Raw genomic sequence first — 14,401 nt, forward strand, 5'->3', positions numbered from 1 at the left:
AATGTTCTTATAAATAATAGCTAATTTTTCTACTTAAAAATGAGTACAGTGATCACACTGAAATTATATTAATAACTAGAGTGTTAAGTGGAAAGGTTAAAACTTATTTTAAGCATGAGCTCTGAATAGAACTTCAAGATTCGAAAACTTAGTTTATGTTATAAACCAACACTTACAACTTCATCAAAAATAATACATTAAGGGTGATTCTTTCATACTGTAATGTTATTTTTAGCACAAATCTACTCAGTGGGCTGTCTGCGAGGAATCGAACCCCAGATTTTAGCTTTGCAATTCCATTAAATTACCGCTGACGCGCCTGGTAGGAGTGGACAGTAATGATCATTCTAGTAAAAAGAAACGATTGAAGTTTAAAGTTGCATGTTCCTCATGTGTCACTCTTTGCCGTAGTATTGGTCTCAGTCTGAAAGAGTGAGGTACAAACTCGACCTCTTTATCTCTCCTTAATACATTTATTATAACTTATTCCAGGTGATGTGTAAGATTTAGTGACAGGTGGCCCATTTATAATGTTTGTTTGAATTTTACACAAAGCTACACGAGGGATGTCTGAACTAGCCAACCCTAATTTAGCAGTACAAAACTAAAATGCAGCTAGTCATCACCACCCATCACCAACTCTTGGGCTGCTATTTTACTAACGAATAGTGGGATTGACTGTAAAATTATAATGATCACATGGCTTAAATGTGTTGTTCGAGGATTCGAACCCCAATCAGATTGCGAATCGAGTGCCTTAATCACCTGGCAATGTCGTGCCATTTATTGTGTTATTTCTGGGGTTTGTATAGTATGCTTTACGAAGTCATGAGTTTCTGTATTATGTATGAGATGATAGCGTATGATTAAAAGTAATCAAAGCTATTTTGATAATTTTGATATTCATTGATAAATTACAGAAGGATGTTTATTGCAGCTTCGGTTAATGGGTGATTTTCTTTATTTGGTATATTCATTACTTATTATATAAAAAAACTTAAGCGCAAAAGCACTAGCGGATGAAGTTGTAGAAATGTGTATGTATGTTATTGGTTGGATCGAATCCACGTGATCCCGACAACAATTAAAAACACTCGTTAAAGGTCCCCGTTTAATTTGGCATCAAAACACTGTTTCTTTTTAAACTTATAAACGTCTGGTTTAAAAACATTATAAAAATGAAATGGACCGATATTAAATGTGTTTTTACAGCTGAAACGATAATAGTTGATTAAGGATCTAAGTTCTAAGTAAAATATATTTACTGTAGTTAAAGGAGTTGTCTGAGCGTCAGAGACAGATCAATCGAAACAAGGCTTTGAAGAAAGGATTGGATCCTGAGTGAGTATAAATAATCATTAGTGATACACATAAAGGTACTTAGAAGAGCTACCCTATTATATTAAAGGCTCTAAAGTCTTAGAAATAAACTCTCGTTTTTACGAATCAATGTTATCAGTAAGCGAAACCATAATATTTTAAGTTTGTTTACCTGATCGTTTGTCTACTTCTAAATACTTCCTGAATGTATTCAAAGATGTCGCTATTTAGATATGAGAACGGTACAACAAAGTATATGCCTGCTAGAGTCGCAATGTACATCATTGGTATAATACGACACTAGTTTAACAAAAAAAAAGCTGACTTCTATAGCCATAGGAGTAATTAGTTACTGAAATCGGTCAAGAAATGGGGTTATTAACTTAAATTTTGAACTTCAAAAAAAAAATCTCAGAACCATTCTGTGAGCCTCTGTGACGTGGCAATTGAATAAATAGCGGATAGATTGTCTTCTAACGTTGGTTCAAGATTAAAAAACTTACGATTTAAATTCTGAATGCTAGTTAAATACCAAAATATAATAGGCCTGATATTTGTGAGAGATAAAAAACACGTCTGCATTCGAAGTGATTTTTATTACAAATGTCAGATCTATAATTATAAACTATTCAAGTTAAATTAATAAAAATGTAACTAGAAAAAATATATTATGTTCGGTGATGATAGTTTTACTCAAAAGAGACATACTTAACTTTAACTCAGGTTTATCCAACCGAAATGCTGTAATGTTACAGTATTCTAACTTCAGGGTGTGGTCAATGTGTGATAACAATATCTTTTCACGTGTTTTTTTATTTTATTTTAAAGTTTTCAGTCTGTGTGGTAGTGATATTTGTTTTTTTTCTTGAAAGTACAAATAAAGTTAAAACCAAATATGTTGTATTATTGTTTTAATTGTTTATCAGTTATTGTAGTACTTCAACTGATTTTATTTTTCTTTCCTTTAGGGCTTTGCAAGGAAAACATCCGGTAAGAATAATGTATATCGTCTATACCAGACGCACTAGACTTGTAATTTTCTATCGAATATTCTATTACTACTTTTAACATTAATGGGCAGAAAAAAAATAATGAGATATTTGTAGTTCTTTTTCTAATATTCCTATTTTATACGTTTATGATATGAATGAACTTCTAATTAATGTAACATAGAAATAATTAGAAATTATTCCAAAATTTGAACTTTCACAAATTAATAAAAACTAAACAAATCAAGGAGAGTTTGATTTAAGTAAGGTTAGATCCGCACACTTTGGTCATTCTTCCTATTAGTGCTAAAAATTCCATATTTAAAGCAGCACGTAGTTAATTTGCCAAATTAAAAATACAATGTCTATAATCCGTATTTAACAGATAAATTTATTTTAACGCCGTTAGATAAAGTTTATTAATATTGAGAGTCGTGAGTGCACGTGCATTTTTACTTTTTCTTTTTCAAGTTTGAAGTTTGAGATTGCCAACAGTTGCTGATTAATAAAATTGTATTGTCATATTGCGAAGAACATTAACCATTTGTGGCGGAATTATATGAAGAAATATTTTATGTAATAAAGTATACATTCAACACTACGTTAAACAAAGTTCGTAGATTAGTAAGTAATGTATTATAATAGTGGGTTTGTGATCACAGAAAAATCCAAAAATAATTTATGCTTTGAGAAAAATGGTGAAAAGAATTGAGAAAAAAAACATTGAAAATAGAAGAATTATTTAATTTTTCATTTGAAATAAATTAAAAATTAAATCATGGCAACATTCTATTTTATGCTGGCAAATTTAGATATTGTCCTGGTATTTTTCATTGAATTTAAATACAAAATGAAAAAAGAATTTTATTTCTAATATTTCTTTCTTATATACACATAAGTGTGTCACATAGTATTTCAATCATTTATATTAAAGTGGTTTTTCACGACGTAAAAAAATATTTTTACTTTGTTACTAGTTCTTAATGTACTTATCTAGGGTTAGTATATTTACATAACAATTTTCGTTTTACTTGAAATGTCAGTACTATTACAGTAGCATGTGGATGTTATTTGTAATTTTAATTAATTATTTTATAAAATATAATTAAAATAAATCACAAAAATATCAACTTTCACTGTAAAATAAACAGTTTTGGTTAACTTTATTGTCCCACTTCTCATTAGAAAGCAGCATGAACCCAATTATTATTAGAATTATGTATAGTTCAATAAATGTGGTGGATAGCTTTATTAAATATTCAAAATGTCAAATATTTTATTCAAATTTTGTTTTATCTTGTCGTCTTGTTTTCGAAACAAGTTCTAAACATTTTTATATTTTAGTTTCATTTTAAAAATACATACAAATTGTTTTTAAAGGATGTATTTTGCAAATGAAGCCACGTAAAATAATTCACCTTACTAGTGTAACGGAGATAGCTCAAAATTTCGCCCGTTACCTTACATGCAATAACGAATGAATTGACCTATTCACTAAGTTATAACTGCATTCAGTTTACGTTCGACACTTGATAAAATTTAAAAGATATGAGCGTAAACGTGATCTGTATCGCCATCTATTATGATTCTACAGACATTCTGGTGCCTAAATTTTTAAAAATCGTGACTTCAATTTCGTAATACTTTAAACTAAGCTTTGTTTCTGAAATAACAGAATTATAGTAACCAAATAATCTGTGTAAATAGTTAGTTCTTAGCCATTTAGTCCAGCTTACAAAATCCTTATTTTTTCTCAAAGTTTGAAGACATGAGAAATAAATTATTTTGTGTCTTCCAGTTTTAAAGGCAACTATTTCCGCACCATTATTCTAAATATCTTTTATCCTAATATGATTTATTTATTAAAGCATAACTCTGATCTTTTTTACTTATTTATTTCTCATTTTCCTTATTTCTATCTTCCTTAATTAGCCGGTGCATTCATTAAAATTTAATTAGGTCAATAATCAATATTTTAATTTTACATTTTACACAATTTTTTAAACCCAGATAAAACGAAGGGGGGTTGTGACAAGAAAATAAGTTGAACAAAAATTACTTCTCAAAAATTTATGGCTTAAATTAGAATATGAAATTAAATTCGAAATGCTCTATGACCATTGATTATTTATTTATTTTAAATTAAAAACTAAACTAAATAGTGTATTTTATTTTGGTGGTGGTTTATAAAAGACTGGTTTAGATCATTTAGCTTAAAGGAATTGCTTACGAAATTGATTCTGATTTTAAAAGCATTTTTTATTGTCGAATATGTGATAGTTACTGTTTTGAGTTATTGACTTGTTTTATGTATCATATAGATTACGTGTTTCTTAATGTTTCCGTAGCCTAAGCTCCAGGTAGCGAGCAAGTACGAGCGACGTATTGACAGACGTACCTACGGTGACAAGAGAGAGTTGTTCGATGGTGTATGTACAATATATATATATATATATATTTGTTTTCCGTGCATGTGTTTCATTTAAAAAGACGTTTCTCACCAAATCACCCTCGTGTTTCTCTCAGATCTTATTGTTTCACCAATTTCCTGTTCAAACTTTTTATTATAAAAAGTTTATTTTAATTCACTAACGCCTTTCTCTGTTATAGGTCTGAGAGTTTATCACGCTAAACATTGGGTTTCGACATTAGCAGATAGTATAACACAGAAAGCCCATGTTATAGATACTTGAATAAAATCCGTTTCGATAACCTTAAAGTCAAGATCCATACATAAAGAAAGAAACTTGTTTTTAAAGATTTTTATTTATAAACTTTATCCTAAGTAAAAATGTTGAAATTCACTCTCCTTATATTGTTATAAGTACAAAGTTGCACAACGTAGTACCTCATATTGTGTCAACTGTGAAAGATTGAACCTCGGAGTTGAGCGTTACAAACCCTCTAGCATACTGCTATGCAACTGGGAAAAATCAAATTTTAATATATTCTTATAATCTTCCCCAGGTGGCTCAGAGGTAAATTTGGGGGATTATCACACTAAAAATTGGATTTTGATACCCTCGGTTGGCACAGAACATATAGCCCCTCCTGTAGCTTTACGTTTATCAACAAACAAGCAATTGTTTGAACAAAACGTGAAAACCGAGGGAGTGCGCTGTGTTGTAGCAACGCTTTGTTTGTCCGGTTTGTATCTGTTTTTATTCCTATTATGTTCTTGATTAATAAGCATTTTCATATTTTACTTAATGAGTAATAAAGAAACTAATAATCAGTGTAGTAAAGGGTTTTGTAAGTGTGTACACACCCCTCCAAGTTAAATAATATCGAACATTGATCAAAATCATTTTGGGCAAAACCTTTATTATTTGGAATTTTTTAATATTTGCGCAAAGCTACATCAAGGGCTATCTGCATTAACCATCACGGCATGACGAGGTAGTTATCCCGCCAAACGTGCTGACACTTTCAACCGAGGGAGAGTTATAAAGGATGGTGAATCCCACTATTCGTCAGTAAAAGAGTAGCCCAAGAACTGGCAGTGGGTGGTGGTAACTAGCTGTCTTCCCTCTAGTTATTTTGAGTGCTACATTCGTTTAGCTTTGCGCGAAATTAAAAAAAAAACAAGCATCAAACATCCCCAAGATATAAATTAAAAGAGGGAAGGCAGCTTGTCAACAATATTCAATACAAACTCTTGGACTGCTCCTGCTGATTGGTGGGATTTAGTTTATATTCTTATGACGTATTCCCTGTCTCAAAGTGAAGATAGTTAGTTTTGTGCCAATGAGGTATTCGATTTCAAAGTCAAGCACTCTAACCTCATGGTCACAAGCCCTGCACAAGTCTTGCGTTCTAGTTTGTAGGTGATTAGTGATTTTTATATGTGATACTAAAAAAAATTGAATTTTTAATATCTTTAACCGCATAAGATTTCTAACATTAATGTTTTTATAATTGCGTATATCCCGTGATATGTTTCAGTTACAATTGAAAAACAGAAAATTACACCCATGTTAAGCGAAAAAAATTTTCTCGTTATATACTTTTTTAACAAATAAATAAACTTAATTTTCACGTTGCTCGTTATTTTGCGACAAACTTAACACATAGCCCCAATAATTTGTGTCTTTTATTAAAAAAAACATCTAGCAAAGTGACAATATCTTTCTTTGCTCATTATGTAACATACAACATACGAGAAAATATATTAAAAGTTTCTTGGATTGTTTTACATTTAAATTAATAAGAAATGCAGTTTTCAGTCTTTAGTTGAAACCACAGTGTTACAATGTTTGCAAAATATCCATGGCTTAATATAACATAAGTTAGGCAGTCAAAAAGATATACTGAATTATAATAGTACAAGGGTATCGTGAATAATAATAATCCGGTGTTGTACTAGTTAGGGCCTGGCATGGCCAAGCGCATAAGGCGTGCGACTCGTAATCCGAGGGTCGCGGGTTCGAGCCCGCGTCGCGCTAAACATGCTCGCCCTCCCAGCCGTGGGGGTGTATAATGTGACGGTCAATCCCACTATTCGTTGGTAAAAGAGTAGCCCAAGAGTTGGCGGTGGGTGGTGATGACTAGCTGTCTTCCCTCTAGTCTTACACTGCTAAATTAGGGACGGCTAGCACAGATAGCCCTCGAGTAGCTTTGTGCGAAATTCCCAAACAAAAGTTGTACTAGTTAATAATAATTCCGTGGCATAATAAATGGAATCCAAAGAATATATAAAAAGATATACTGATCAAAGAAGTATATTAAACCCAGATTACATATACTAGATAAAAACCGTGCTATTTAGTAGTGTGACAAAACAATAAATCGAGAATATCATTTACACTGCTTCGCTAGTCTGCGTATTGTTAAATCATATATATTTCTGTAACTAGTTCGCTCCATAAACTTAGACCCGTCATGACCAGGTGGTTAAGGCGCTCAAATCATAATCTGAGGATCGCGGATTCGAATCCCCATCGCACCAAACATGCTCGCCCTTTCAGCCATGGAGCGTTATAATGTGACGGTCAATCCCACTATTCGTTGGTAAAACAGTAGCCCAAGAGTTTGCGGTTGGTGGTGATTGAATAGCTGCCTTCCCTCTAGTCTTACACTGAAAATTTAGGAACGGCTAGCGCAGGTAGCCCTCGTGTAGCTTTGCGCGAAATTCTAAAACAAACAAACCATAAAGACTTCGAAAAATAGTATATTGGTTTCATTTTCATTAAACAGAAGCGTTAACAGTGTGTCACACATATTTAACAGGGTTTCGAAAACTCCTATGAAGCCGATCTTGAGAGACAGTGGGAAGACAAGATGAATCAATTTAAGGAGAGAGGACCATCGAAACTTATGAAATGGGATCCTTCTGCTCCGAAGAATAAGGAAGCTGGTGTTTCTCGTCACGAGGAGGAAGAAGAGGAAGAAATGGAACTACACATGCCTTCCATATCTCAGCCAACACCCGCTGAAGAAGAGGAAGAAGAAGAGGAGGAGGAGGAGGAAGATGAGGAGGAATAGTGTGTTGTGTCTGATGCTGGTTTTGTGGTAAGTAGGCTTAAAGAAAATGTTCAAACCTTCTTCACTTTTTACCTCTAACATTTCTTTTTTTCATAAATTTGGCTTTAAACTTAGAGTTAAGGAACAGGATTAACTAAAATATGCACTCGCAATTTTTTGTTAATTTATGTATCTAATTCTACCACTAATACGCTGTTGTTCATGTTTGTTTATTTAAATAATATACGGACGTTTATGTTTAAAATGCAACAGATTGGTGAGATGGCGCTTTATTTTTTATCTACTTTATGGAGATAAATCGTCCATCTGTCACGTCGATATCTCTGCAGTATTGATCCACGTGCAAGTTGCACCAGACGACGGCACTTTTTGTCGCGACAAACAAATTTGTCTTTTCAAAATTTCAGCCATATGTATATATATGAAACGGAGGATGCGTAACTTTTGGCATATAACTATATTTGAAGGTAGGTTAGGAGAGATGTTAATGAGTAATAAAATCGAATCGTGTATATGCGCTTCTCGCTCGCTGTTGTTGGCGTACGAAAGTCATAATTTGCTGAAATTTCCCGTTACGTTTGCTTGATTATATATATGTATGTATAAAACACTGATAGAACATCATCAAATTTTGTCCAATCGGAATACTAGGCTACAACCACGTAACAACCCACAACACATTTCAATTTTGAAAATGGCCAAAGAGAAAAGATTCCGATATTCAAAACAAATTTTACTGCCTTTACCGCCACAACTAATAATTTGCAGGATCATTCAGTTGACCAAAAAGGAATACGTCTTTGAGAATCAGTTTTTTCGCATGTTCCAATCTGTAAGGAATTATAAAAAAAAAACATAAAAGGAGTACTTGAAATATACAATAGTCAAAATGTTAATTAAGTAATACTTATAAAGTATGATGAAATATGCATAAGAAATATTGTTTTCATGAAATACTAAAAATATAGTAGTCATTTTCTATACGTATATTGTTACAAGTTTATAATTAATTTTCAGAAAACATGTTCATATTCTTAATTTATTTATATATAATTTTCAAAAGAAAACCTAACCATTATTTTTTGTCATATGACGGGCATTAAAATATCATTCATGTTAGGCTTAAAACTAAATACTGATGAAAGTTTTTTTTCTTTACATAAATAAAAATATTATACTTAATTTGTATGTTTATACACTGATAATTGTTAAATTGTATAATAAACAAGTGGTTTCAAAAATAATCTACGCAAAGCAAATAGCGTCACTTGTGAGTTTTCTGTGAACTTCATTTAGTTGGAATTTGAAAACGACGACGTATGAGTGTGAAATTCATAACATAAAGACTTAATTAAAACGTTACCCGCCCCCTATCGCCAGTTCCATTAGAATTCAATGAGAGTAAAATTGTAAGCATTAAGCTCTTGCATTAGAAATTTATGAAAGGACAAGTTATAATATATTGTATCAAAATATTGTATTTAAACAAAGGATATAATTATATTCTAAATAACATAAAACTTTTTTCTAAAGGTGTATATAAAAATTAATATAACTAGCAAATATCCGCAAAATATTTGAAGTGCAACTAGTATTTTTATTGCAACAGTACTTCTTTAAATCCAGAATTCCTAGATCACTGCTTTCTAAACTTTTTAAGTTCGTGGCACATTTTTAATGTCCCAAACCTTTAAAACATGTAAGTAAGTTCGTATGGCGGGCCTAGTATCTTTCCCCTGACAAATACAGGCAGGAATTGCTGTTATTCTGTGTTTCAAGGGGAAAATAAATAAAATTTGAATTTTAAAAATTTATTAAATTGATAATAAACTCACATTACTAAAAAAAATACTTAATTTCAAAAACATTCCGCGGCATACAGTCTGGGAGGCACTGCCCTAGATTAATTCTAATCGCTGATACCGAAATCAACAAGTCCACTTGTCTTAGGCCTAACATTAGTTAAGTCTTTTTTAATTTTTTAAAGAGATAAATTAACATTGTAACTTGTATACGTTTTTTTTTTTTTTGCTTTAGTTAATTTAGGGATAAACTTAACTGTACTTAATACCATCAGTAAATAAACTTATAATGTTAGACTTTTTTAAAAACCATTATTATGCTTTTAATATGTTGTTATACAAAATGGCTACTAAAGTACACTACATGGCATAAAGTATGTGGACATCTCTTCTAATTAGTGGGTTTAGCTAGTTAAGCCACACCGATTATCAACAGGTGCATAAAATCAAGCATACAATCATGCAATCTCCGTAAACAAACAATGGCAGTAGAATGGGTCGTACTGAAGAGCTCGGTGACTTTCAACGTGGCACTGTTATAGGATGCCACCTTTCCAACAACTCAGTTCGTCAAATTTCTGCCCTGGTAGAGCTGTCCCGGTTAACTGTAAGTACTGTTATTGTGAAGTGGAAACATATACAAGCAAAAACAGCTCAGCCACGAAGCGGTAGACCACACAAGCTCGCAGAACGGGACCGCCGAGTGCTGAAGCGGGTGGCGCGTAAAAATCGCCTGTCCACAGTTGCAACACTCACTAGCAAGTTCCAAACTGCCTCTAGAAGCAACGTCAGCACTAGAACTGTTCATCGGGAGTTTTATGAAATAGGTTTCCATGGCCGAGCAGCCGCACACAAGCCTAAGATCACCATGCGGAATGCCAAGCGTCAGCAGGAGTGGTGTAAAGCACTCTGCCATTGGACTTTGGAGCAGTGGAAATGCGTTCTCTGGAGCGATGAATCACACTTCACTATCTGACAGTCTAACTGACGAACCTAGGTTTCGGGAGGACCCTTTTTTGTTTCAGCATGACGATGCTCCCGTACACAAAACGAGGTCCATAAAGACATAGTTTGCCGAGGTTGGTGGGGAAGAACTTGACTGGCCTGCACAGAACCCTGACTTCAACCCCATTGAACGAACACCTTTGGGATGAATTGGACCGCCAACTGCGGTCCAGGCCTTTACGCCCGATTTCGCTAATGTTCTTGTGGCTGAATAGGAGCGAATCCCCACAGATATGTTCCAAAATCTAGTGAAACGCCTTCCCAGAAGAGTGGAAGCTGTTATAGTAGCGAAGGAGGTACCAACTCCATATTAATGTCCATGGTTTTGGAATGAGATGTTCAACAAGCACATATGGGTGTGATGTTCGGGTGTCCACATACGCTTGGCCATGTAGTGTGTGTTTACATCGACGTATTTTTTACATTTGTTGCAATGAAGTGCACGCGCATTTTCATAATAGGTGTAACATGAGTGTTAGTGTAACAAACTAACATAAAAAACAGCAAGAACATGTAATGCGAAAAGCGGTTTTATTTCCAGTTCTTGAATACAAATTTCTAGTATTAATACCAAAACAAAAGTTAGAAAACCAATAGAGCAGAATAACGTTCTAAAACATTTTATTGTTTCGTTGGTAAATTTCAGATTTTTGTTACAATTATTTTATTTTTAGCAATTGCATTGTAACGACATTGTATTTTTATTAATAATTGTGTTAATGAAAGTAGCCAATAGGGATATATATTTTTGATGGGTTTAGAGTAAGAGAACTATTTTTTAAAAAGTTTTCTGGTTTTTATTTACTATTTTTAAAACACTTTGTCGATTTTCCCTCTTTCTTTCTTTTTTGTTGTGCTTAGTAAAAGAGAAAATTTTATATTGCTATCTCAGGTGTCGTTGCTAATATGTTCTGATCTTTTGTTTTTTTATCTCTGCATCAGGTAGTTCCGGTTATACTAATGGCAAAATACGAAAAACTAAAGGAAAGTGTTGCTCTTATCACAGATCATAATATTTCCCTCTTTAAGTTCCGACTGTAGTTGAAACCTGAATCTCCTGTGTGCGTGTCATTCATTCATTTTTCGTTTTAAAAAATCTCTAATTTGTAAAAATATTTCTTTTTTTCTCCGATTGTAAATGATTAAAAATCATGTAATGATGGTTGAATATTTGTGTTATAAATCCTGTGATAACAATCTTCCAAGTCTCTACCTGGAGCAAGTCAAACCTGTTTCTTTTCATTCGCATCCTCAGAATGTTAATATCCTCGATTTTTCTCATCTTGTTCAGAAAAGATGTAGAAAATGTCTATATATATAATTCGGGAATGTTGTATGTCATACTGGCTCGAAACATGTAAAAACTTTATCTTCAGAGAAGTTCATAGTACCAAAATAAATCACGATCTATGGACTTTTAGCAATTAATTGCCATTAATCTGTTGAATAACATTATAATCTGAAAAACTATATATCCATTTTCTTCTGTCAAGAGATAATAAATAATGGCTTTTAAGTTATTGCACTTTCTGGAAATTTACCAAAGTTTTTTACGATATAACGAAACCACAAATGTAATTAACCTCCTTGTCTTCTATTATACCTATGTATGTCTGTGACTCAGAAATGATGTTACAAGCCTTTTTTCGCCACAAATGTATTTGAATGGAATATTTCTGATCTTGCGAAAGATAAATAATTCATGAAAAAAAAAAACTTCCATGGTTTATGGATCCTACATACAACAGAAAACTGTTACAAAAAATTCAATAACATAATTTCACGTATTGCAGTATACCTAATAATAACTTCATATATGATTAAGTTAGCATATAATTATATGTAGCTGTTTTCATAACAAGGCCACATCGAGCTATCTATTGTGTCCACCAAGGGAATCGAACCGCTAATTTTAACGTTGTAAATCGTATACGTACCGCTGTTCCACCAGGACAAATTAACAGAGATCCACAAAACATTTGCGGTCATATAAGTATCTTCATTGTAATAGTAATTCTTCGAATACAGAATTTATAGAATAACACAAGATAATTCTAATTGCTGACATCGAGATCTATAAGTACACTTATCCTAGGTTTAACATTAGTTAACCTTTATTAAATACATCCTATATTTGATAAACAGATAAATTAAGTGTAACTCATGTATGTTTTTTGCTTCAAATTAGTTACAACTAAACTTTACCGTACTTAATATTATCAATAAATTTATAATGTTACTTTATGACCTAACATTAAATATTTGAGACTAAGTATTTTAATGTGTTGCTGTACAAACATGCTCGCCCTTTTACCCATCGGGGCGTTATAACGTTACAGTCAATCCCACGACTTGTTGGCAAAAGAGTTGGTGGTGGGTGATGATGACTAGCTGTCTTCCGTATAGTCTTACACTGCTAAATTATGGACGGCTAGCGCAGATAGCCCTTGTGTAGCTTTGTGCGAAATTCAAAACAAACCAAACCGAATATTAATATAATATATGTTCAATTGAGTCCGTTTGTTATTTAATTCTTGCTGAATATACACATTATACGAAGGATTAAATTATTTTTGGAGTTTTTCTTTAAAAGTTTTACATTTTTATACCAGAGCGTTAATTAATTAACATTTAAAGATGTCTCGAATAAGAATATCTCTCGTATTTTTTTTAATTTCTTAGTGTTCTATAATTCACTTCAGCTATAGAGGAAACAATAGATATCGTTTGTTATATGTAGCTAAAAAAACAGACAAAAATTAAATGGACACGCGATAGTCGTTCTCGAAGATAATTCTATAACCCATATTAAATTATTTGATAAATCGTGATATGTAAAGTGAAGGCAACAGTAAAACATTCATATAAAATGCTTCATACAAGAAGTTTTGACTTAATTTTCTCATTAAAAAAAATTAACATGATTTCCGAGCCCCATAGCGTGCGACTCGTAATCTGAGGGTCGCGGGTTAGAATCCCGGTCGCACCAAAAATGCTCACCCTTTCAGTCGTAGGGACGTTATAATGTGACGGTCAATCTCACTATTCGTTAGTAAAAGAGTAAGAGTTGGCGGTGAGTGGTGATGATTAGCTGCCTTCTCTCTAATCTTACGCTGTTAAATTAGGGGCGGCTATCGCAGATAGCCCTTGAGTAGCTTTGCGCGAAATTCAAAACAAACAAATCAGAACCTCATAAAGAAACTTTTGGTTCAATGTGTGTTTGAACATAGAATGAACAGCCCTCTATAAATAATGCACAATATAGAATAAAAGCATACATCCTTTTACACTATAACGAGTTAATAGTAATGTATTATGCGTATTTTCTTATAGCAAAGCAACATCGGGTTATCTGCTGAGCCCACCGAGGGAAATCGAACCCCTGTTGTCTGTTTTTTTAGCTACATATAACAAACGATATCTATTGTTTTCTCTATAGCTGAAGTGAATTATAGAACACTAAGAAATTAAAAAAAATACGAGAGATATTCTTATTCAAGACATCTTTAAATGTTAATTAATTAACGCCCTGGTATAAAAATGTAAAACTTTTAAAGAAAAACTCCAAAAATAATTAAAAAAAATAAATTAGCTACATAAAAAGTGAACGTTTCGTATGATGCCTCAGCTGAAAATATGTGCGATTCCACTTTCACACTAATATTGTTTCGGAAAAAAAAAAAAATTTAACACTTAATTTAAAGCACTCGAATTAAACAAACAAAAACATCCTAACTATTTACCTGCCTCAAGGTGTCTCAGTATTAAGCCTTAAAGATTATAATGTTAAAAATCAGATTT

The 14,401-nt window shown here is 32.6% G+C and overlaps 1 protein-coding gene across 4 annotated transcripts in view; it reads left to right on the forward strand.

The window, feature by feature from the left end:
- Nucleotides 1–12,125, forward strand: part of LOC143238871 (troponin T-like) — a 33,469-nt gene extending 21,344 nt beyond the window's left edge. For all 4 annotated transcript variants that reach the window (XM_076479471.1, XM_076479474.1, XM_076479472.1 and 1 more), the window contains 5 exons: nt 1,271–1,341; nt 2,289–2,310; nt 4,658–4,738; nt 7,539–7,820; nt 11,543–12,125. In XM_076479471.1, the coding sequence (XP_076335586.1) occupies nt 1,271–1,341; nt 2,289–2,310; nt 4,658–4,738; nt 7,539–7,793 (429 nt within the window). In that variant the 3' untranslated portion in view covers nt 7,794–7,820; nt 11,543–12,125. The remainder of the gene's footprint in view (nt 1–1,270; nt 1,342–2,288; nt 2,311–4,657; nt 4,739–7,538; nt 7,821–11,542) is intronic.
- Nucleotides 12,126–14,401: the final 2,276 nt, after the last annotated feature.

The sequence above is a fragment of the Tachypleus tridentatus genome, chromosome 13, assembly GCF_004210375.1.
Source record: "Tachypleus tridentatus isolate NWPU-2018 chromosome 13, ASM421037v1, whole genome shotgun sequence".
NCBI lineage: Eukaryota > Metazoa > Arthropoda > Merostomata > Xiphosura > Limulidae > Tachypleus > Tachypleus tridentatus.